The following is a 22,105-nucleotide window of genomic DNA, read 5'->3' as shown; positions in this document are numbered from 1 at the left end:
AGAGGCCTTCCTGCCTTGGTGCCGAGAGCCAAGTGAACTAGCCGTTGGCACAGTCGGGTTAAATAAGAACAGGATACCGATACACAACGCAAGTAAAGTTGATGTTTGGCCCAAAGAATGCATCCGAAGACAGTTGCAACTACAATCAGTAACACACCTCTTTCGACAGCAGTTTACCGTGCAGCATAACTGCTGCGGTGATAACAAAGATTATGTACAAAACACGGGAAATAGACAAGGAAGGAAAGTAGTGAGCTTGTACAGAGTATGTAAAATAATTCGATTACAGATACACGACAGTCAGAAAGCTAAAGCCTTCTGATTTTCCTCTTTAACGCTTGTTTATGCTACAGAAACAACACGCTCATATTTCCAGTTCCAGCATAATCCTCTTCACCGAAATACATAGAACATTGCCATGGTTGAAGAACACCAAATCATTGAATTGGCTCCTGATGCGGAGTCACTGCAGGTCCCGGAGCTATTGTGAACTGCAAGCCCCTGCGTTGCCCTGCCTGCAGCATAAATGCAACCTCAGTTGCCGCAAGTGCTGCTGCTTCCTGGATCAACAGTAACATATAAACAAATTAGCATGTAATTAAAAGAACATGTTTGCATTCACGACCAGAAAGCTTCTTTGTCCGGAGACATGATTCCTGCTTTCTTTTAGTGCAGTGGGAAGCATGCCAAAGCCCGTTCAAGCTTCGTTATGTAAACAATCTAAGAAACGATATCTCGTCTCACCAAGGATATATAAAAAGGTGATTATTCTTGGGTTTCTCAAAGACAGCAGAGGCCAGAACTTACCTGTCTTTGCCTTCGACGTTGTAATATGCTGATAGCCCAAGCCATAATGTAGCACGGGAGAAGAAAACCAGCAGCCCGGAGCAAGAAAAGCTGTTAACGTTTGATCATTTAGTTAGATAGTGCAACGATCTGGAATGATATAAGACACATTCAACATACTTATGCCACTTACAGAAAAAAAAGTGGATGCATCATCATCATCATCCCCGTCACCATTGGGGAGGGTCAATGCATGCCTCAATAGAAGAAGAGCCATTAACTGCCGAGAAACAAGAGAGGAGACCAATAGAAATTAAATTAAATTCTCTTATTCAACTGAGAGTAGAGCACGTGTCTAGGTTTAGAGTGTGAATGTGCATAGCAACAAGTTGCAGGGCCCAGAACAGAACCTGCAACTAGTTGCACTAGTTCAGAATGACCATAGAGAAAAGGTGCACTAAGAAAATATAAAAGTTAAAGATTAGGGATATTTTTTATAGCTGACAAAAGCATCAGCTAGGTTATCCCCATCGTCTGATAAGATCCACAAAATCAAATCAGAAAGAAAATGCGACAACAATATTTCATTCCAACATGGGCTACTATAAAGAACCACACATCATTAATGGTGACAACTATGGCTTACAATTAGAGCAACAGAACGGCAAAAGGCTGCTCCACTAGCATTTGTGTCAGAATACTCATCATATTCGGCCTCTAGAAAGTGACGTTCAGCCGCTGCCATTGCTAATAGTCGAGGATCACGCAAATCCAAAGGGGTACCAGAGATTGTCCAACCATCACTGTCAGGCGGATCCAAGAAGCAAAACAACAAATCAAAACAGATACGAAACTTATATAAAGCTATGTTGTATTGACCCTCAAGAAAATGGTAATGCAGAGAGACGGGCAAAACTAAAGTGCCCAAGATATAAAAACAAGCAAAGTCCTCATCACATCTAGCCAAATGCTAATTTGCAAAAACGAAAGATAAAACGGAATAAAGAACCCTTACTAACAACATGAACAAGGTTGCAAAGCATATGTAAGTTCTAAACTTGCCTGATGTCAATTGTGGTATCTTCAGACTGAGGAGGAGGTGGTGGGGCAGTATAATCAGGTTGGTATGACTACATCAGAGAAACTTTTCGTAAAAACCCACTCAATGACTTGCAACTCATGAATGGAAAAAATTCATAATAACCAATTGTAATGACCAAGAGGTTGCCCGCAAATGCTCACATGACTTTAATATATTACACGGATGCATCATCGTGGTTTATTGATAAAAACCAAATATCTTCTCATAATAAAACATTATATTTCATCCCTTCCAGAAAAGAAAAGGCAAGACTATTGACTAAGATAGCTTCAAACTAAGTGAAGTTGCTTACTTATATGAACATAAGCAACATCCCTGAAAAGTATTAATCTCGAATATAGAACTGAATGGTACAGATTCACTACTTAAAATCATAAAAAATGACAATTGCAGATGGTAAGGATTCTAGAAATTTACCTGATGACAAATTTCACAAATTATATCTCCCTTCTCATTGCACCATCGCTGGACACATTTCCTATGAGCGAACTGAACGGAGAAACGGAAGAAAGAAATCATTGGCATTGGTTATCAACATATAATATTAGTCTAAGAAGTCACTGAAGTTGGTTAACAAACATAAGATAATGAGCATGATTTGGACGTTAAAACAACTAGTTTGCAATAAAAACTTCATATAGAGCTAAGATCTCTCCATATGGTCAAACCATAAATAAAAGGGATCATCAAAACATTTAATGGTAGGACTTCATGCCACAAACTGATTTGGGCATATAGCCGACACTAACTGCGGTAGAAAAGAATTTCTGAACATCACTAACAACAATCCAATTTAAACACTCAAGAGTAACCTACTTCAAGAATTTCTCTATCATAAATCTTGACGCATTTAAGTATTTGGGGTCAATGAAATCAAGAAAGTGATTCCCCTCACCCATAGCCCCCCAAAAAAATCCAAAATTCTAGTTTAAAAAAAGGATATGTATCAATAAATCAACTTACTTTTAAGCTACCGCTGCAAGAACAGGGGACCTCCAAATTCTTAACGCTATCTTCTTCCTGGCAAATGCGACATTCAACCGTCTGAATCAGAGGCTCTTCTTCTTCAGCTATAGCCTTCTCCCCGACCCCCTTAACATCAATGGCACAAGTGGGTAGCTCAGCAGATTGGGAGCTTGAACCCTCTACAGAAGATCCCGGGGTCTCACTCCCTTGCAAGCTTTCAGTTTTTGTGAAGCGGTCAACACACAACACCAGGTGATCACCCATTCGCACTCAAATTAAAACTCCTGCATCCACAACACACAGAGAAACTTCAATCATTTCAATACAATCTCCTTAAGAATACAATAAGATCCACCACATTGAAAGTTAGGTATGTAGAAAATCACGATTATGGGTTCCATTGATCACAGAAAAAAAAATCCTGCATGTGAAGAAAAATTTAAGGAATCGGATCTTAAACCACCTTTACAACAAAAAGGCAGAAAACCAAACGTTAAAGCTTAAAACTTTCCCAAACTACCCTGCGTTCGAATGGTTTCAGCCGTTGGATGCTAAGAACATAGCATAAAAGGCCAAACAAAAAGCAAAGGAAATCAAAGAATCTAACATTGTATACTAATAAACCGATACAGCACGATCAGTGCTCCATTGGCCCCATATAATCTTCCAACTATAACCTAGGCAATAAGAAAGCCAAGAAAAAAGAATCACCTCCTTTCTCAGCCACCAAACAAAAAGCCCCCCACTTGCCGAATCCCTAACCCACCAAAATCCCCAAACTTCCCCAACCCAAAACACTAAATCGCCACTCGAATTTCACAAAACTCACCGATTCAATCCAATCGGCGATGCAAAAAAACCCAAAAAATCACAACCCAGATCGAAATGCAACAACTTTATGATCCCCAACACCGAAAAATACAAAATCTACAGAAAAAATACATTGTGAAAATTCAGAAAACGGAACTTATAAGAAATTTAAACAAATTGGGGGAAAAAGGAGAATCGAAATTCGAAAGCACCTCTGACAAGACCTGGAATTTGAGCTGTGGAAATGCTGAGAAATTCTGCTCTTGTGAAAAAGTCTCTGGCTTTTAACCTTTTCCTTTTCCACGAGGGACAAATTTAAAATTTAATTTAATTTAATTTCTAAGGCATCAGGTTTGGGTTCGAGGAGCCCGGGGACGGTAACGTCCATCCAAAGCAAGGGTACAATCCTCTGTGGGTTCGGTACCAAATGGAGGGTTTTAGGTAAATCGCTACCGTTGAGTTAGACAAGATTGTGACTTGGACGGTCCAGCTGTACTTCGTTCCTTCCCCTGCTGGCGGGTCCGCGGATTTAGCGGTTGTTTTAATAGTAAACGAATAGGACAATGCCTTGTCATGAAAGGAAATATAAACGAGTTTTTTTTTTTTTTTTGGGATAATTTTCTTTTTTAAATTCTTTTGTCAAACTTCTTTTTTAATCATAAATACAATTTTGTTAGGCATATTAATTTTAAAGGAAAACTAATGAAAATGGTATGAAAACTTTGAGTTTTAACGATTACAGTGAATAGTACCAAGATTGATTTTTTTGTGCAAAAATATGGTTTTTCGTTAAAGTAAATAGTATCAGCCATTTTTCGTTAAAGTTTTCTATTTTTAAACCCATATAGCAATTAATAATTTCCAACCAAAAATTAATAATTGTAATCATACATTTGTTGGGGAATTATTTTTTGCAATATTTTATACATTAACAATTTTAAAGTAAGAGAATTGTGGTGGAGTTAGTGCTTGTTTGGATGTACTTTTAAAATAGCTGAAAATGCTTTTAGGGAAAATGTTTTTGGGTTCCAAAAGCACTTTAAGTGCTTCCTGGAAGAAGCACCGGTTATTTGCTTCTTCCAAGAAGCACTTTAAGTTGTTTTCCACGATTTACTTGTATTTTTACTAAGGATTAGTTCCAAAAACATTTTCACTAAAAACACTTTCAATTATTTTTAAAGCACATCAAAACGAGCTCTTAAACTTTCATCATTGCTGACAGTCCTGTTGCGGGATTTGTAATTTTTTACATAAATTCATACAGTAACAGTTGATAATTAGATGACATGCATAAATTCTTTCAGCTCGAAATTGTGATATACCCTAAGGCTAGTGATGAGAATAACCAATCTTTTCTTAAACTTGTTACCAAAAAAAAAAAAAGAAAAAGAAAAAAGCATTCATCATTGTGCCTAAGTCTCGAATTAGGAATTCATCTTCTTTTTATTAAAAATGATACGGTAATTTTGAATTTTTCATGATGACTTGCGAAATTGAATATTTGAAATACAAGTGGAACCCCATTGATCGGTTCATGTACATATGAGTTGAAATTATGAACATATGAGTTTTTTTTTTTTTTTATTTATTATTTTTTTAAGAGATCAGCTAGCGGTTTTGTTAGGACAGTCCATTTTTTCAAATGTTAGAAAATTCACAGATGCATTTTAGTTTTTTCTGGACACTATCGTACGATTCATTAATGCCAGAAGTCAAACTCAAAACATGCTATGTGAAATACAGATTTAAAATATATTTTCAACTACTAGACCACCTCGTGGTGATTTATGAACATATGGGTTGAGTCTCGTAGAAACACCGAATAACGTCATAACTTGACTTTTTACCTTTGTTGAAAAAGTGAGCAAATTGTGTGAACCCTTAACTCATTTTTGTCATTTCCAATCCATGTGCCAATAAGATTTTTCTTTGGTCAAAACCAAGAATTCCAATGAAAGATATACCGGAATATTATTTAGAGAATTTTGACACGATATTATTTAGAGAGTTATGCACAAAAAATCTGGTTTGAAATTTTAAATAAAATGGAGTCACACTAAACAAACATTAAAAAAATATATATATCAAACAAGCCTTAGGTTTTTCTTGTTGATGATAGTGACAATAGTGATGATAACGATGATAATTGTTTGGACTCGTTTCAAACTACCTTAAAAAAAAAAAAACATTTTTGCTCATAAGTTTTCATTTCTCTTAGAAATGCTATTGTTACAAACAAGTCGAAATTTTTGGTACAAGTTCAAGTGCATCACTTGGAAGTGTTTCTTCATGAAACACCTCACATGTGCTTCTCCAAAATGATATGTGACTCTCTAAAAAGTAAGAGCTCATTTGGAAGTGTTTTTAAAATAACTGAAAGCGTTTTTTTTGAAAATGTTTTTATGCCAATCCTTAGCAACAATGCAAGTGAATCTTCAAAAATCACTTGAAATGCTTCATGAAAAAATCGCATAACTGATGCTTCTTGTACAATCAGTTTAACTGCTTTTAAAACTCAAAATCAGTTTTTTTTCTAAAAATGCTTTCGATTATTTAAAAGTATTTTCAAATAAGTCATAATTCTACGACCTAGAAGAACTCTTTAGCTCTACTCATGTTTTTATATGGAGTTACATGTAATGTGAATATTTTCAAATTTCGTGTGTGGATCATGATTTTTTCACAAAAGAAAAATACTAGAGTATTTATCAAATATAGCAAAAAATTAACCCTTAATTTCAAAAATGTCACTTTTTATAAAATATTTCAAATATATCTAAAATTACACATAAATAGACACAAATACCCTCAAATTTAACAATTAAATAAATTAAAGGCTTTTAAGCCAAAATGATTCGTAACATTGACATATCTCCTTAATATGGTCCTTAACAATTAATGATAATCAATAGTAGTATTCTTGAATTTGTCTATCATGAATCATTTTATTTTAGATATATTTGAAAGTTTTTATAAAAAATTACATTTTCGAAATTAATAATTATTTTTTGCTATATTTGATAAATACTACCGGTTACTTAACGGAAGATGGAATTTCTCATATATAAGCAACACAAAATCCTAGGGTTTTGGCTTGACACACAATCACAAAGATGCCAGAGAAACTCGCCGAAACCTCGGAAGCCGCCGCCGCCGCTGATGGCGCTAAACATATGGACGTAGAAACTTCAGAGCCTGCTGCGGCTCAAAATTGCGACGAGGCTGACGCCATTAATGGGGAGGCGGAGGCAAACTCGAAGCGGGTCAGGGACGAGGAGGGGAGTGAAGGAAACGATGCTAAGAAGACGAAGGTGGACAAGTCGCCGGAGGAAGAACGGTTGGAGGAGAAGTTAGGGGAAGGGGAGAAGTCGGGTCGGGTCGGCTTGGGTCCGAAGAGTTTTGGGTCGTCGGTGGAGATGTTCGACTACTTCTACAAATTCCTCCATTACTGGCCTACTGATCTCAATGTCAATAAGGTACCCAAAACAAAGCTATTTGATTATTCTTAATCTTTTCAGCACTAATTTTCTTTTGCTGAAAGTTAAAGATTGGAACTTTTTGGTAGTGTATAGCAATATAATCATATTATTTATTCAATTTGGTGTTTTGTAATCGAGATTAATTAGGATTTGGGAAATTTAGTTTTGGGTTGTTTGCTTTCCTTCGTTTGGATCATCAACTACCGCGGATTTGGGAATTACATAGTTTTATGAAATAAATTTTAGTTAGGATTCAGCTACATATGCTAATGCAGTATTACAAATAGGTTTTTGTTTTAATCAGTGATTTCGGAGTTGTTTTGTTTGATTTATTCAATCTGATTGCTAGAAAGATCGATGGGAGCGGAAGAAAATAAGAGTGCAAAAGTCACTTTGCTACGGAAAATATTGGTTTTGAGTTTAATGTTATGTTTCGAATTTGAGTAAGTATTATACATTCATGTGTTTGACGATATAGTTTGTGTGAATGTGAATTCTCTTAGAATTTGGTAAGAAGCTCGATGATGGTAGTTCTTTATTCAAAATTTCAAATTCACTGTCTTTTGCTACATGAAGCTAGAATCTGTTCACATCACTCTGGATATTAGTTCACAGAGTTGAATTATATTTACACAATGAGATCGGCTTTAGAATTTTCAACTAAAAAGTGATGAATTTTGTAAGTTCTGTGTAAAATGGCTGTGATTGTGGTTGGATGAAGTTTTTGATAGAAATTCTTGTTATGTTGCAGTATGAGCATCTGGTTTTGCTCGACTTGCTTAAGAAGGGTCATGCTGAACCCGATAAGAAGATTGGTGGAGGGGTCAAGGCATTCCAAGTTCGGACCCATCCGTTGTATAAAAGCAGGTGCTTCTTCCTCATTAGGGAAGATGAAGTTGTTGATGATTTTAGCTTCAGGAAGTGTGTGGATCAGATACTTCCCTTGCCTGAGAACATGAAAGCAAACGCTGATGCAAATAAAGCCTTAGGTGGTAAGGGCGGCAGGGGTGGTGGCAGTGGTGGAAGAGGAGGCTGGCGTGGTCATGGAAGGGGTAAGCCGAGAAGCTAAACTGAAATGTAAAGTTTTCTCCTTGCTGGCGGGCGTTTTACGTTTAGCAGAGGTTCAAAGTAGAAAATTTTTGGACCCGTTAAATTACCTCCTTTTTATTGCACTAAACAGTTGTATTATTTAAATTTTGATTCTTAATGGCTTCTTTCGCAGTTTCTATTGCGATTAATGTACTATGTTTGCATACTAATACAAAAAAAATTAGGATCTTAGCTGAAATCATCAACCTTGCTGTAAAAATACACACTTTCGAAAAATGGTGTTTTTGTTATGGTTTAGATGGTGATACCACATTTCTTTAGAATGCTCGGTTGAGTTCAAGGACTGTTGCCCCTAGACAATTCTTTCCATTAGAGCATTTCAATCGAGATATATATAAGTCACATTAGGCCATCACCAATCAATGGCATTTGGCCAATATTAGCCTAAATTGAACAACATATGTAATTTCCAACCAAAGGGCATGTTGATAAACTTTGTAGGTTCATACAGGTTTACCATCAATATCACTGTTATCGTCTCCATCTAATTACCTATCACTACGTGTGGTGTTTTATATAAAAAGCATCCATGATAATAGCGTTGGAATATCCTATATATAAGTTGGGTTGTATTTTGTCATATGGTGATGTGAGAATCTATTCTCCAACACGCTCCCTCACTAGTGACCACACAGTGTCATAAGTGAAACCAACTCTCATATTGGGAACTAGTCAAGTCATTAAACGAAAGCTAACACCAATCTTTCCGAAAGCCCAATTGATCGACCAATTGGAATTTAGTCTTTAGTTTGTCATTATTCAGCTTTTGCTGCCAATTTTCGAAGGCTCTGTCATTTAGTAGCTTCAATAGCCTTAAGTTGAGCTAGCGCATCTTTCGAAGGTCCAACTTCAAGAAGCGTGTCCAAGTCCAGTAAATCGGGCCCATGACATGTCAAAAGAATTAGTTTTAGGGCTAAAATTGTGACCAATCACTTTTCCCCATCTTTACATCTTTCTCATTGGAGAAAAACTAAAATATATATTTTTGAAAATGTAAAATATGATGTAAATGTGGCTTTTACATTCCAAATTTGTATACTTACACCTTAAAAAGTAAAAACAAGAAATGTAAAACACACATCTTTCAATATATTTTACATCTCCCATTAAAAATGCTTTTACAAATTAAGATCCTATATAGAATCTTTCTTTCACACATTGCTCAATCTTTACCACAGTGATAGAAATGTGTTGAGCCATTGCATTACGGCGTGTATTTAAATCCCGTCAATGGCTAATCTAACATCTAATCTAACAAAATTTATCGTTTGACAAAAAAAAAATTTAACCAAAATATTAATCAAGTACTCGGTAGTTGTTATTTTATAATTTTGATGAACCGGAAGAGAGAATTTGAATTCAAATATCTATCAATATTGGGAATAGAAATTACTCATTATCCATTTTTAACCACATAACTATCACCCCTACTCATTGCTACTATAAGACCATCTCCAGTCATGGAAGATTAAATGTAGCTATAGAGCATCTTCAATGGGTATGTCAAATTTTTCTATCAAATTCTTAATTGATGGCTAATGTGGCATTTTGAAGTATGATGTCAAATTTCTTTATATTCCAACCGGTATGTTACTTATTATTTTACTATCATATAGGGCCTACTTTAAAATAAAATAAACAAAAAAAAATCATTTTTAAAGCTTTATCTTGTAGTGGATTATGGGCCCCACAAATTTAAAAAAAATAAAGTAGAAATGAAGGCAGCGTTAAAATTGACACCTGAGGCCGGACTGCCATTCCAGGTCAGCTAAAAGATTGTTCAGTTGTAGCAATATTTGCTGTCAAAAGTGATTAGTTGGCATTCCATCTAAGATTTAGCATCTCCTTTGGAGATGGTCTTAGTTATGTTTTAGCCATTTTAAAATTATTACTTTAAAGACTATTGTAGGCTAAATTTTTCCATCTCCATTCATCTATGGCTATATTTATTCCCTTTCAAATTTTATTACTTTTTGGGTCAAATTTAGCTTGCCCTGGGACTACATGTTGCCTATCTTGAAGCCAAACTTAGCATGATTGGTGTTACTTAGTACTAGGGTATAATGATATTCATTTTCACTTTGTAAGTGAGAAGTCTTAGGTTCGATTCTCACCAAAGGTGAATTTGAACCATCTTATTACTTGCCCATTGTGAAGCTAAACCCATTTGACACACCCCGACCCAGAATGTCCACCTGGACTCCAAATTGAGTTGTGTTGGCCGACACCAGGAAGGTGAAGAAGCCATAAAGTGTAGTACATGTGGAAAATGTGAATAAATTTAAACATAAAAGTGTCTAAATATAATAGTGTGCACGTGAGCGAGAATGAACCTATTTCACACGTAATATTAGAGCATAGGTAAAGTACAGTAAAAGTAGAATGAGAATTATATCATCGAAGGTAATCTCCAATACCAAAATTTGCCAAGAATCCTTGTCGATACAAAAGCTCTGCTACTAAAACTTGGAGGGATGAAAAATGAGGGTGAGTAGGCCTAAAAATAAAGCTTTATAAAAACCTTTTCAAAAATATAATAACCCCTCGCCGTAAAATAAGTATAGTTTCCAGATATAACATACTACGTATAGTGTGAAAGTACTTACAGTAGCCAGCAAAACCTCACAAATGCAATACTTCAATATAATTTGAAATTAAGTATATAACTTCCAGTAATCAAAATATCTTGCAGAAATATAGATGTCATAACAAGTGCTCATAGACATATGCTGACACACGAGTTCATGCAGAGACATTCTAACAAGAACAGGACTAGGTGTAATAATGATTTACGCTTTAGTACTATAATCATGTGAAGACTGGCGCTATGCGCATCACATTCGAGTCCTAATTTCTGATAGCAATCTAGGACAAGATTGACACCTACAATGGATCCAAAATGAGCATACGGTGCGATGTGAACATACACATAAAACTTGATCTTGGCATGTCGAGTACAAACACCAGTGTAGTACACGATGAGTAGATAACGTAAATATAGTCATAACTTATTGATTCAAGAAATCTAGTCAACAACATATTATCCAAATAAAATATTGATCATGGTCGTATATAAAATCCTCTTGTAGTACGCATACATGTGCATCTCGTAAGATTTAGCATACTTTCGTAAATTCCGTTGTTCCGCTAAGTCTTATAAACCTTAATCTAATCTAGGTATACGTAGTAAATTCTTTGTTAAATAAATATGTGGAAACCAAATAAATATATAGTATTTAAAAGTCAAGACCCACTCACTAATACTTGCAAGATCGCAGTCACTCGAACTAGGAAAATCGGAGTCTCTGATAGTAATCGCACCTAAGCATAATATTGGGTTTCGTCAATAAAACTCAACTAAGACGATTAAATTTAGGAAAACAGAGCGCGAATTTAGAATCAGAGCATCGAAATATGCTAAGAGGGGTCATGGGCAAATTTTTGTAAAAAGTCAACAAAAAAGTCAACGATCAACTCTAATAAGTCAACCGAGACGCCCCGGTGGTCAGTTATGTTAAAACTTCAAAATTTCACTAAATGGATGTCAAAAATAGACTCGAGACGTCGAAATTAACCTAGGAGGGTTTCTGAGAAAATTTCGTAAAAGTCAACTCTAGGAATATTCCAGATCCCAGGTTCGGAACTGGATTTGGATTTGGGTTTCTGAATCTTTTTTTTTTTTCTTCTTCTTCAGCCAATTGCCAGCTCTCACCAACAAAAAAACTTCACTAAACCTAGCCTTCCAATATATCAAATCGAAGTTCAGAGAACAAAGAATCGGAATATACCATTGGTTTCCTCAGCCGTGGCCAGATTTAGCCGGAAAACAGCTCGAAAGTCGTCGGATCTTTTGCCAAAAAACTGGGAAAGTTGCCCCAAGGTATTTCTACATCAAAATGCCGCCAAAACATGTGTATAATGAGTCCATCACCATTAAAATGAAACAAGGAAGGCAGATTGAGTGTCCAAACCCTCACCTTGGTCGGAAAATCTGAGAACTCACCAGAGTTCTCCATTTCTTGTTTCTTCGATTTGAGTGCGAGTTCGAAGGTCGTATAAGTTTCTGGGCTCGAGAAGAAAGATGGGACGAGGTAGGGGTGATGGTGGAGAGGCTCACCGGAGAAGAGTGGCGATGGTGGAGTTCGCTGTTGCACCATCTCGGTGCTTGCCGAAGAAGAAGGGAGAGAGATGAAAGAGAGTTTGAGTGTGGTGTGGGCCCCACAACTAGAAATATTAGTAAAATAATTAAAAATATCCAATAAGAAAATATTAAAATAATATATTTCAATAATATAGTAATATAGAATAATTAAATAGTAATTTCTTCAGAAATAATCTTTCGAATTCGTATAAAATTTTAACTGTAACTCTGATTTCGATTCAGCTTGCGCCTATGCGTCGAGTACTTCGAGAATACAGTAATGGTAGTTCGTACACGTCGCGAAAGGACGGTCAACGAAAGTCAACAATCTCGCCTCTAGGGGCATTTTTGTCAATTCACACTTTTAAAATTAATAAAATCGTAAAATTAAGGACGGGTTGTTACACCACACATCTCCACTTTAGTTTAGATAATATTGTTTGTTTAAAAAAAAAGGAAAAAAAAAGAACTTAGCCTGATTCTTTTAGCCATTTGGTTTGAGAATGGTTTTGTCAAATTTAAAGCTATATATAGCCTATGACCCATGATTGGAGATGGCCTAACTCTTCTAAGTTCTAATTGGCCTCCACTCATATGCAATAATCAGAAAAATGATAAGGTCACTTAATACTCTGGTCTAGTGGTATTCCTCTTTACTTTTACCTGAGAGGTCTCAGATTCGATTCTTGTAAATGCGAGTTTGAACCATATTATTGTTAGCCCATTGTGAGGTTAAGCCCACCCCTCTCCTTAAGGTAGATAATATCGTTTGTTAATCAAACTATTCCTAACTGATGACAAAAAATAAATTCTACACGATATAGTATCTCTCCCTCTCTTCCCACTAATCATAACTTCATAAGTTCCCTTCTATCCTAATAAATTTAATGAATAAGCCATTAATTTGTACATGATTATTGCTACGTTACATGCATCCATATTAAAACCCAATCCACAATGTAGTGTAATTAATCTAAGCAAAGTTATTTTTCACAATTTGAAAAATGAACAAAAAAACCACAAAAAATTATAGAGCATAATCTTATTTTTCAAAATTAAAATGGATATGGTGAATCAATTTAATGTCATATAATATTCGTTCACGAAGAAAAATAATATGAGACTTCTATAAGAACTTTGTTGGAAATTTCAACCTGTATATACACAATACTTTTATTTATTTATTATTGTGCTTATATATCCCGCAACTTGTACAAATGAAAGGGTGATGATCCAGAAAATCATTAGGATTTTGAAAAATAATTTGATCCAAATGACGAAAGAGAGACGTAATAATTCCAAAAGGTGAACAAACGTGACTGGAAATGATAATCATAAACATATAGATACGGCTACTACTGCCCAGATTATGGTTCCAAGATTACTAATACTCCAAGTAAATATGTAGGTGGCTTCTGCAAAAGTAAAATCGATGACACGTGGCAATCATGCAGCACACTTCTAAGTCCTTAAGTAATTATATTGCAGCCAAACAAATTACAAAGAAAAGAATGATTTCAGTTGAGTAGAGTACGGTTAATTAGCAAAATCAAGAAAGAAATTAAGAGAAAAAGGAAGAATAATCAAATTAATTAACTGGTGTGGTGGTGGGAGGCGTGGCGGCGCACGTTCATGTAGGCTAATGATCATTACGAAGCCCTCCTAATAATCAATTAAAACAAATAATTATGTGTTTAGGAGGAGATAATATCCTCCATTAATACAACTTGTAACTCTCACTAGGTATAATAATTAGGCACGCACAGTGAACAATGAATGAATAACACTCCTAAACACTCCATATTCATGCATGGGATTTTTATCCATGCGATATATATACCCACTACTCGTCTCTTCCCCTTCTTCCTCCTCCTGTACATTCTCTCTCTCTCTCTCTCTCATCAAATGGGTTGGCTGGCCAAGTACGACGTCGTCAAGGATCTTGGTGAAGACCCATTTTTCTTCCCACATCAACCTGCATTTCCCTCTGTACATGATTTCCGGTGTGTGAATATTATATATGGACGTTTGCATACACACACACACACATATTTCATCGTGTTATACTTTTAAAGTGTTTTTTTTTTTTTTTTTTAATTTCTTGTGGATGTCAAATTATATTAGGGGGTATGCATGCGATTGGCAATTTGATTTGCCAATAGTACAAGATCATAGATTTCCTGATCCTCTTCCTTCACTCGAGAGCTGTGTGAATATTGATCCCATTTACTTCTCTCTTGACATTCCACCAATCCGAACTGTATTGCAAGGTGTGTTTCAGTATTATGGTTAGTACTTTTGACATCTTTGATGTACAGTTGAAGTTAATCTAATGAATAAAAAATTAAGCAGATGATGAAATTTTCTACGGAAATGGAAACGCGTTGTTTGGAGTTAATTCTAATGATTTCTGTGGTGGGTTAACTGAGATTAATCACAATCATCATCCGCAATTTCAACAACAGCAGCAACCTCCATTGCTTCTGACTTGCAAGAACGATGAAAATGGCATTACGGACATGAACGATTCCCTGGAAGAGAGGGATAAGGCGATTAGTGAGAGGCCACACTCTTCTAAAAGACATAGATCATCAAGCTCTTCCCTCTCTTCCTCCAAAATGTTGTCAAGACAGACCATTTCCCAGTACTTCTACATGCCAATCACTCAGGCTGCCAAGGAACTCAACGTAGGGCTAACTCTTCTGAAGAAAAGGTGTCGAGAGTTGGGCATTCGTCGTTGGCCTCATCGGAAGTTGACCAGCCTTCAAACCCTAATCCGAAACATTCAGGTTAATAGGCGTTACATATTTGTACGTGTTCGTGTCTGATTCGAAAAAAATGAATGTGTACCGATTATATCGTTTTTATGCATGCAGGAGTTAGGAAAGGAAGGAGAGGAGGGCGAAGAGAAGCTTCGAAACGCGATCGCGTTGCTGGAGATGGAGAGGAAGCTGCTGGAGGAAGCGCCTGATATGCAGCTTGAGGACAATACGAAGCGTCTAAGGCAGGCATGCTTCAAAGCAAATTACAAGAAGAGGAAGATCATGGGGACGAAGGTTATGGAAAAATCACAATCATCTTTTAGTTGCAGCAACATTCAGTATCCAACAAGTTCGATGGATGCTAACGAGGAAGACGAAGAAATCAAGTCTCTATTGTCTGACTCTTTTTCCTCGAATAACAATGCATGCATCACTCTATTTTAAATTTTAATCAGTTGGATTTTCTTTTTTAATTTTAATTTATTTTTCATGTTTTTGTTTTTAATTTTCCTCATTAGACTTCATGTTTTTCAATTTTAATTTTAGTGATATATTATGAGGGTTTAACTTCATGAGCAATGGGGCTCTGAATTGAATACAGTTGGTCCAAATCCAAATTTATGTTATATTCTGTTTTAATACTTAATTTTCACAAAAAGAAAAATTCCACTTTGGCACAAGTTATTTAATTTTGAATTTTTCCTCAATAAATTGAATGTGATAATGGCATTTTTACATCATGATATACGAAAATTCTAATTACATTTTTACCATAAAATGTAAATACATGTGTGCATCTCACAATAAAATCCACAAGCATCAACGATTAGAAATTAGTTATACAAGTTACTTTCAACTTTCTACCGATGTGGTTCTATTCAAGAGAAAAAATTTGCATGGGGTAGCTCTCTCGGAAGGGTAATAATAACGTGGGCAAGATGTTATTAACATCCAAGTAATCTCATGCTTTTGCAAAGTTAGTCGAACATGACATATGGTCAAGTGATTAGGCGAAATATCCTCTCATTCGTGATACAAACACTTGTACTTGGCACTTTGTATTGTGTTTGAAAGAATAATTTGAAGTGTCTCAAGCTCATAGAAGCACTTTTTGAAGGAAAATTTTTTCTTGAGGAAGCATTTTCAAGAATTTGGCAAAAGCTTTTCAATAAAATGTTTAACTTGTTTATAATAAAAGTTTAATGTGTTTCTAATGAAAACATTTAGCTCTAGCCGGAAGTATATGCCCAGATCGAGGAGCTCTTCCTTCGCACTGCAGCGAATAAAAATGCTTACGAGTAAAGTGTTTTCTATGTGTCAAATTCCAAACAACCCTCATTCTCTTTGAAAATTGACACTGAACTTAAAAAAAGTTGACATCTTTGCTAGAAAAAGCGAGAGAGTGAAAAATGACAGCACTCTCAGTCCCAACCAAAGCTCAAATCTCGTACCACCAACTATTTCAAACCTCTTCGTCAACCCGTTTACTGTCCCTCATCAAATCATGCACCACCAAATCCCACCTCCGCCAAGTCCACGCCCACATCCTCCGAACATCGCTTGTTCTGGAACAGGAACCCACCATTTCCTTCCGGTTCTTGTCCCTCGCCGTCGCTCTTTCCCCATCAAAAAGCATCACATATTCCCGCTAATTCTTCGACCAAATACCAAAGCCGACGGCTTTTCACTACAACAAAATGATAAGAGCTTACTCCAAGAGCGACTTGCCGGCGGAGGGATTTTATCTGTTCAGATATTTGCGGTGGCGCGGCCTTTTCGCTGACTCTATGGCGTCGTCTTTCGTCATCAAGTCTTGCATTAGAGTTTCGTCGTTGGTGGGTGGGATTTAGCTGCATGCTAGGATTTTGAGAGATGGGCATCGATCAGATAGTCTTTTGCTCACCGCATTGATGGGCTTGAATTCGACTTGTGGTAAGTATGATTAAGCGTGTAAAGTGTTTGATAAATGCTGAAGAAAGATACTGTGGCTTTGGGTTTATTTGAGATTATGCAGAGTGAGGTTCATATGTGTGAGCCTGATGACGTTACGTGTTTACTTGTGCTCCAAGCTTGTGCCAGCTTGAACGCGTTGGAGTTTGGCGAACGGGTTCATAAGTACATCGAAGAACATGGTTATGGTGGTGCTTCAAATTTGTACAACTCTCTTGTATCGATGTATTCACGGTGTGGCAGTTTGGATAAGGCGTATGGGGTGTTTAAGGGAATGCGATATAAGAATGTGGTTTTGTGGAGTGCGATGATTTCTGGGTTGGCGGTGAATGGTTATGGTAGAGAAGCTATTGAAGCGTTTGGAGAGATGCAGAAAATGGGTGTTTTACCTGATGATCAGACTTTTACTGGGGTTCTTTGTGTTAGAATTCCTCTGTCCCACATCGGCCAGAAGGCTTGAGAACAAGCAATTTATATAGAATTACCCCACTCTAATTAACACCGAGATATTTTATGATAAAACCCCACACCTAATGGATTGAGCAGGTGGCCAAGTGGGGACAGTATCGGTGTTGTTGGGGTGGGCCCATGGTTCGTCTACCTGAAATTTAAGACTTTGTGCTTGCAGCCATTGCGGTTTGGTTGATGAAGGGATGATGATTTTCGATCGTATGAGCAAAGAGTTTGGGGTAGTGCCTAATATCCATCACTATGGGTGCATAGTTGATCTTTTGGGTCGTACTGGTCGACTTGATCAGGCCTATCAGCTTCTAAAATCGATGAATATCAAACCAGATCCGACATTATGGAGGACCTTACTCAGGGCTTGCAGAATTCACGGCAATAATTCCCTTGCGGAACGAGTGGTAGGCCATTTGATTGAACTCAAGCCTCAAGAGGCAGGGGATTATGTCCTGTTGATGAATATTTTCTCTTCAGCTGGAACCTGGGAGAAGCTAACAGAATTGAGGAAGTTTATGAAGGAAAAAGCAATTCAAACTACGCTGGGATGTAGCACGATTGAACTAAAGGAGTAGCACACGAGTTTGTTGTGGATGATGTTTCACATCCTTTGACGGATGAAATCTACAAAATGCTGGATGAGATTAATAGCCAGTTGAAGATTGCTGGTTACGTTGCAGATGTAACATCTGAATTGCACAACTTGGGAGCAGAAGACAAGGGGCTCGTCCCCTCTTACCACAGCGAGAAATGGGCTATTGCTTTCGGTGTCCAGTCAACTACTCCCGGCACGCCAATCAGAGTGGCCAAGAATCTTCGCATTTGTGTTGATTGCCACAATTTCGCAATGGCTCTCTCAGGGGTTTACAACAGAGAGGTAATTATCAGAGACCGCGCCCGGTTTCATCATTTCCGAGAGGGACGCCGCTCCTGCAATGCCTATTGGTAGGAAAACTGAAGATTTACAGAAGATGAGCATTTGGGAACAATTTTCTGCATTTGTGAACAATTTTCTACTGATTCAAATATCGAACATAAGAAAGCATGTAGAAGAGGAAAACAAGCAATGCAATTGAAAAGTATGAATTCGCATTCTTCGAATTTATTTTCGCATCAGAAGCTAGCCCTTGCATACACGCAAGATAGAAATACATGATATTTCCTAAAAACTCATGATCGACCAGCCAAGTTATTTCAAAACTGTCACTACAAGTTTCGGCCCGCAAGAGAAGGCTTATATTCCTCAATCTACAACAATAGAAGCAACTCTATATTTCTTCCGAAAATAGCTTCAACATAGAACACTGAAAGGATACCGACTTCATTCTACAAAACTGAAAGTACTGATGCATTGCTAAATCTGCTCAAAAATATCTGTAAAGCATTCATTAGAATGAGGTAATAGAAGCTTCCGATAATAGTGACCTAAGCAGTCACGGTCTGCTTGTTGGCAAAAGCAATACCCTTTTCAATGCTGGCTTTCAGTTCCGGCTTGAGTGCTTCCAAAGCTTTTTGCTCATATTCTGTCAAGCCTTGGAGGTCAGACGGTATGAAAGCTTCAATTCCGTTCCTTCCAAGCTTAACCCTTGATGCAAAGAATGGAAGCTCAGTCAGATCAGACGCTACATAAGAGCACTCATAGACATCCCCATCTCCGTCCAGTGCACGCAGAGATGACTCAACAAATCTGGCTGCTGCATATGCCATTGACAATGTCGCGGACCCAGCACCTGCCTTTGCCTCTACAACCTCGGTTCCAGCATTTTGTATCCTAACAGTTAGCTGTTCAACTTCTTCGTCAGTGAGGCTAACAGAGGGTTTTGTCTTGGATAGCAGGGGCAGAATAGTTATCCCAGCATGTCCTCCGACAACTGGGACATCAACATCAATCAGTTTCAGATTCTTCTTCTGAGCAACAAATGTGTTCGCCCTCACAACATCCAAGGTAGAAACACCAAAGAGCTTTTTTGGGTTATAAACACCCTTCTGCTTCAGAACTTCAGCAGCAATTGGCACCGTGGAGTTCACCGGATTACTGATAATATGAATGAATGCATCAGGGCAGTTATCTGCCACAGCCTCGATCAAGTTCTTCACAATGCCGGCATTAATGTTGAAGAGGTCATCGCGGGTCATACCAGGCTTTCTTGGAACTCCGGCAGGAATGACCACCACATCCACACCTTTCAAGGAATTGGGCAACTCGGCAGCTCCGGTGAAATCAATAACTTCAGAAGGAGTGTTGCAGTGACTCAAGTCAGCAGCAACACCCTTGACATTAGCAATATCGTAAAGATGCAGGGAGGAGACCAAAGGCGACATCTTGATAAGAAGAGCCAGTGGCTGACCGATCCCACCGGCAGCTCCAAGAACAGTTACTTTATATGAGGCCTGGGGCTGGAACTGAGACTGAACCACCTGCGCTTCCTTGTAGGCTTTTCGAGCGAAAGAAGCTCGAAGAGCCGGCGCGGTTTCTTTGCCGGAGAACGAGGTCTCGGCTTCACAATTGAAAGATGGGGTTGCCCTGAGCCCATTGAAAGAGCTCTTGAGAGGGTTTTGGGAGTTGAACCTCAAAGCACAAGGCTTTGACTGCTGAAACGCCGCCGCTTTGTGGCCGAGGGAACAATTGGTTCCGACGGAAAAGGTAGCTGCTGCCATCTCTCACGCTCTGTAGCACACAGAAATCCAAATCGAACTCAAAAACTCGAATTCAAAACACATAAAAAGCATAAAAATTTGACATCTGAATTCCGTTGAACTGCAACCCAATTCACCAAATGAAAAAATAAATTATGGGTTATGTCTAAAACAATAAAATAAAATAAAAGATTTCAATCCATTGTTCCAATTCAGAAGCAAAAGAAGTGAAGAACTACACAGCTGGGAAAACTCGAAAAAAAACCCATTAGATCTGAAACTATTGCTCGTAGATCCTTGGGTGTACGAAATAAACAAAAAAAATAAAAAATAAATCTTCAGAAATAGAGCTGAAAAGTTCATACCTTGAGGAAGATGAACGCCAAGTCCAACGACCAGAGAGCTACGGAGACGTGAAATGGCAAAAGGAGGGATTTAGAGAGAGAATATAAGAGGAGCGAGAGAGAGAGAGAGAGAGAGAGAGTGGGTTTTTGGACCCTTTGGGGGTTTTGGCTTATTGAATTCGTGAGAATCTCCGCCAATGGGCCTCGGATGAATCCACGTTCCAAACACTTTATTTCAATTTTTTATGTGTGTTTGACCGTACAGTGGGCCAGTGCACATCGAATCTCCCCTATTTTGTTCGCTTCATCCAGCCGTTAATCTCTGATTCCTTCCAACGGATGCGATTATTAGAATAAAATGGGAAATACTCAACCAAGTATGTACGGAAATGGAGGAATAAACAACTCTTAGAAGACAACTTCACAATACCGCAATCTCCCAAACTATCATGTTTAAGGCTGCAAATGATGGTGTGATGCCTCTAAGTGTGTATGTTCTAATGTTCCTAAGATGCAAGTGTCTCTGGCTTGGCATTCACCTAAAGGTGCAAGAGGAGTTCTTAGAGACAACATCGATGATTGGCTTGGAGGGTTCTCTATCAACTTGGGCAAAGCTTATGTAGTTGATGTTAAATTTTGGGGGGCTATATTTTGGATTGAATGCAGTTGACAAAAGTATTTCAAGATTATGTGTGGAGATGGATTCTGCTATTGTGGTTAATTTAATCATTAATATGACCGATACCAGCTTTCATCTTCTTGCCAACATCATTGATCAGTGTAGACAACTTATGACACATATAGCTGAATGCAAGTTAGTGCATATTTATCGAGAAAAGAACATGGTGACAGATGATATTGTCGATTGGAACTATAATATAGATCTTGGATACCATTATTTTGAGAATCCTCCTGATTGAATTGGAACTCGATTATTTGATGATATGATGGGAATCTCTAGGACATGAATTATATGTAATAACTCTTTGAGCTAGTTTTTGGGGTGATCCACCCCCTTATTTTACTTTAGAGAAAAAAAAAAAAAAAAGAGCTCTTTGTTATAAGAGGAAGGATCAGTTATACTCGAAAACGTCACTTTGGCAATAACTCAAATCATTAACATTTTTTTTTAACAAATGATATAATCTACACTAAGGGGAAGAGGGTGGTCTTAGCCTCACAATGGGCTAGCAATAATGTGATTCAAACTCGCCTCTGACGAGAATCGAACCTAAGACTCTCACTCATAAGTGAAGAGGAATACCACTAGAATGTAGTACTAAGTGGCATCATTAACATATTTCTACATGTAAAACGCTCAACACATGACAATGTATTATTAATTTGAGATACTGTCACTGTGATATTTTAAAGGAAAATTTCCGCAACAACCCTAAAACAAGGGCAGACCTGGAAATTTATATAGGCTAAATCTCAATAGTAATTTCTAATTTTTCCAAGAATTGCACTAGGCTATAGCCCATGGGAGCCTAGCTCCGCCCTTGCCCTAGAACTCATGACCTCCTTCCGGTTGGCTTGGTCATTTCATAATTTTG

At 37.4% G+C, this 22,105-nt stretch overlaps 4 protein-coding genes and 1 pseudogene across 7 annotated transcripts; 3 read left to right on the top strand and 2 right to left on the bottom strand.

The window, feature by feature from the left end:
- Window positions 1–118: 118 nt before the first annotated feature.
- LOC103931466 lies at window positions 119–4,032 on the bottom strand. 3 transcript variants are annotated; one of them, XM_009340967.3, is made up of 8 exons: window positions 3,877–4,032; window positions 2,852–3,138; window positions 2,306–2,377; window positions 1,849–1,916; window positions 1,433–1,589; window positions 980–1,066; window positions 808–897; window positions 119–560 (listed from the first exon to the last, which is right to left on the bottom strand). In XM_009340967.3, exons 2-8 carry the CDS (start codon window positions 3,116–3,118, stop codon window positions 438–440), a joined length of 864 nt encoding a protein of 287 aa, XP_009339242.2. In that variant the 5' UTR covers window positions 3,119–3,138; window positions 3,877–4,032; the 3' UTR covers window positions 119–437. The 3 variants fall into 3 exon arrangements, with proteins under 3 accessions (XP_009339242.2, XP_048443617.1, XP_009339268.2); XM_048587660.1 differs by lacking the exon at window positions 3,877–4,032 and adding an exon at window positions 3,684–3,829; XM_009340993.3 differs by lacking the exon at window positions 3,877–4,032 and adding an exon at window positions 3,241–3,531.
- Window positions 4,033–6,721: 2,689 nt separating this feature from the next.
- LOC103931495 (protein EMBRYO DEFECTIVE 514) lies at window positions 6,722–8,431 on the top strand. Its single transcript, XM_009341010.3, has 2 exons — window positions 6,722–7,140; window positions 7,895–8,431. The coding sequence occupies exons 1-2, from the start codon at window positions 6,778–6,780 to the stop codon at window positions 8,210–8,212; spliced, it is 681 nt and encodes a 226-aa protein (XP_009339285.2). The 5' UTR covers window positions 6,722–6,777; the 3' UTR covers window positions 8,213–8,431.
- A 5,868-nt stretch (window positions 8,432–14,299) lies between these two features.
- Window positions 14,300–15,944, top strand: LOC103931952 (protein RKD2-like). The gene is made up of 4 exons (XM_018643578.2): window positions 14,300–14,397; window positions 14,519–14,664; window positions 14,747–15,183; window positions 15,271–15,944. Exons 1-4 carry the CDS (start codon window positions 14,300–14,302, stop codon window positions 15,598–15,600), a joined length of 1,011 nt encoding a protein of 336 aa, XP_018499094.2. The 3' UTR covers window positions 15,601–15,944.
- A 621-nt stretch (window positions 15,945–16,565) lies between these two features.
- Window positions 16,566–18,517, top strand: LOC108865402 (annotated as a pseudogene).
- A 118-nt stretch (window positions 18,518–18,635) lies between these two features.
- Window positions 18,636–20,737, bottom strand: LOC103931443 (malate dehydrogenase, chloroplastic). 2 transcript variants are annotated; one of them, XM_048587879.1, is made up of 2 exons: window positions 20,571–20,737; window positions 18,636–20,254 (listed from the first exon to the last, which is right to left on the bottom strand). In XM_048587879.1, exon 2 carries the CDS (start codon window positions 20,224–20,226, stop codon window positions 18,994–18,996), a length of 1,233 nt encoding a protein of 410 aa, XP_048443836.1. In that variant the 5' UTR covers window positions 20,227–20,254; window positions 20,571–20,737; the 3' UTR covers window positions 18,636–18,993. The 2 variants fall into 2 exon arrangements, with proteins under 2 accessions (XP_048443836.1, XP_009339202.2); XM_009340927.3 differs by having other exon boundaries at window positions 18,636–20,236; window positions 20,571–20,735.
- Window positions 20,738–22,105: the final 1,368 nt, after the last annotated feature.

This window comes from the organism of the source record quoted next, unplaced genomic scaffold (assembly GCF_019419815.1).
Source record: "Pyrus x bretschneideri cultivar Hongxiangsu unplaced genomic scaffold, Pyrus_bretschneideri_v1 Contig27, whole genome shotgun sequence".
Taxonomy (NCBI): Eukaryota; Viridiplantae; Streptophyta; class Magnoliopsida; order Rosales; family Rosaceae; genus Pyrus; species Pyrus x bretschneideri.
This window is presented reverse-complemented; position numbering and strand designations above follow the sequence as displayed.

Excerpts from the sequence above, each read along its gene's own strand:
- LOC103931952 (XM_018643578.2), top strand. The coding sequence starts at position 14,300 with ATGGGTTGGCTGGCCAAGTACGACGTCGTCAAGGATCTTGGTGAAGAC. Across the intron at positions 14,398-14,518 it reads CCCTCTGTACATGATTTCCG|GGGGTATGCATGCGATTGGC; the intron begins GTGTGTGAATAT and ends AAATTATATTAG. Across the intron at positions 14,665-14,746 it reads AATCCGAACTGTATTGCAAG|ATGATGAAATTTTCTACGGA; the intron begins GTGTGTTTCAGT and ends AAAATTAAGCAG.
- LOC103931466 (XM_009340967.3), bottom strand. The coding sequence starts at position 3,118 with ATGGGTGATCACCTGGTGTTGTGTGTTGACCGCTTCACAAAAACTGAA. Across the intron at positions 1,917-2,305 it reads TTTGTGAAATTTGTCATCAG|TCATACCAACCTGATTATAC; the intron begins GTAAATTTCTAG and ends TCTCTGATGTAG. Across the intron at positions 1,590-1,848 it reads GATACCACAATTGACATCAG|TGATGGTTGGACAATCTCTG; the intron begins GCAAGTTTAGAA and ends TCCGCCTGACAG.
- LOC103931495 (XM_009341010.3), top strand. The coding sequence starts at position 6,778 with ATGCCAGAGAAACTCGCCGAAACCTCGGAAGCCGCCGCCGCCGCTGAT. Across the intron at positions 7,141-7,894 it reads CTGATCTCAATGTCAATAAG|TATGAGCATCTGGTTTTGCT; the intron begins GTACCCAAAACA and ends GTTATGTTGCAG.
- LOC103931443 (XM_048587879.1), bottom strand. The coding sequence starts at position 20,226 with ATGGCAGCAGCTACCTTTTCCGTCGGAACCAATTGTTCCCTCGGCCAC.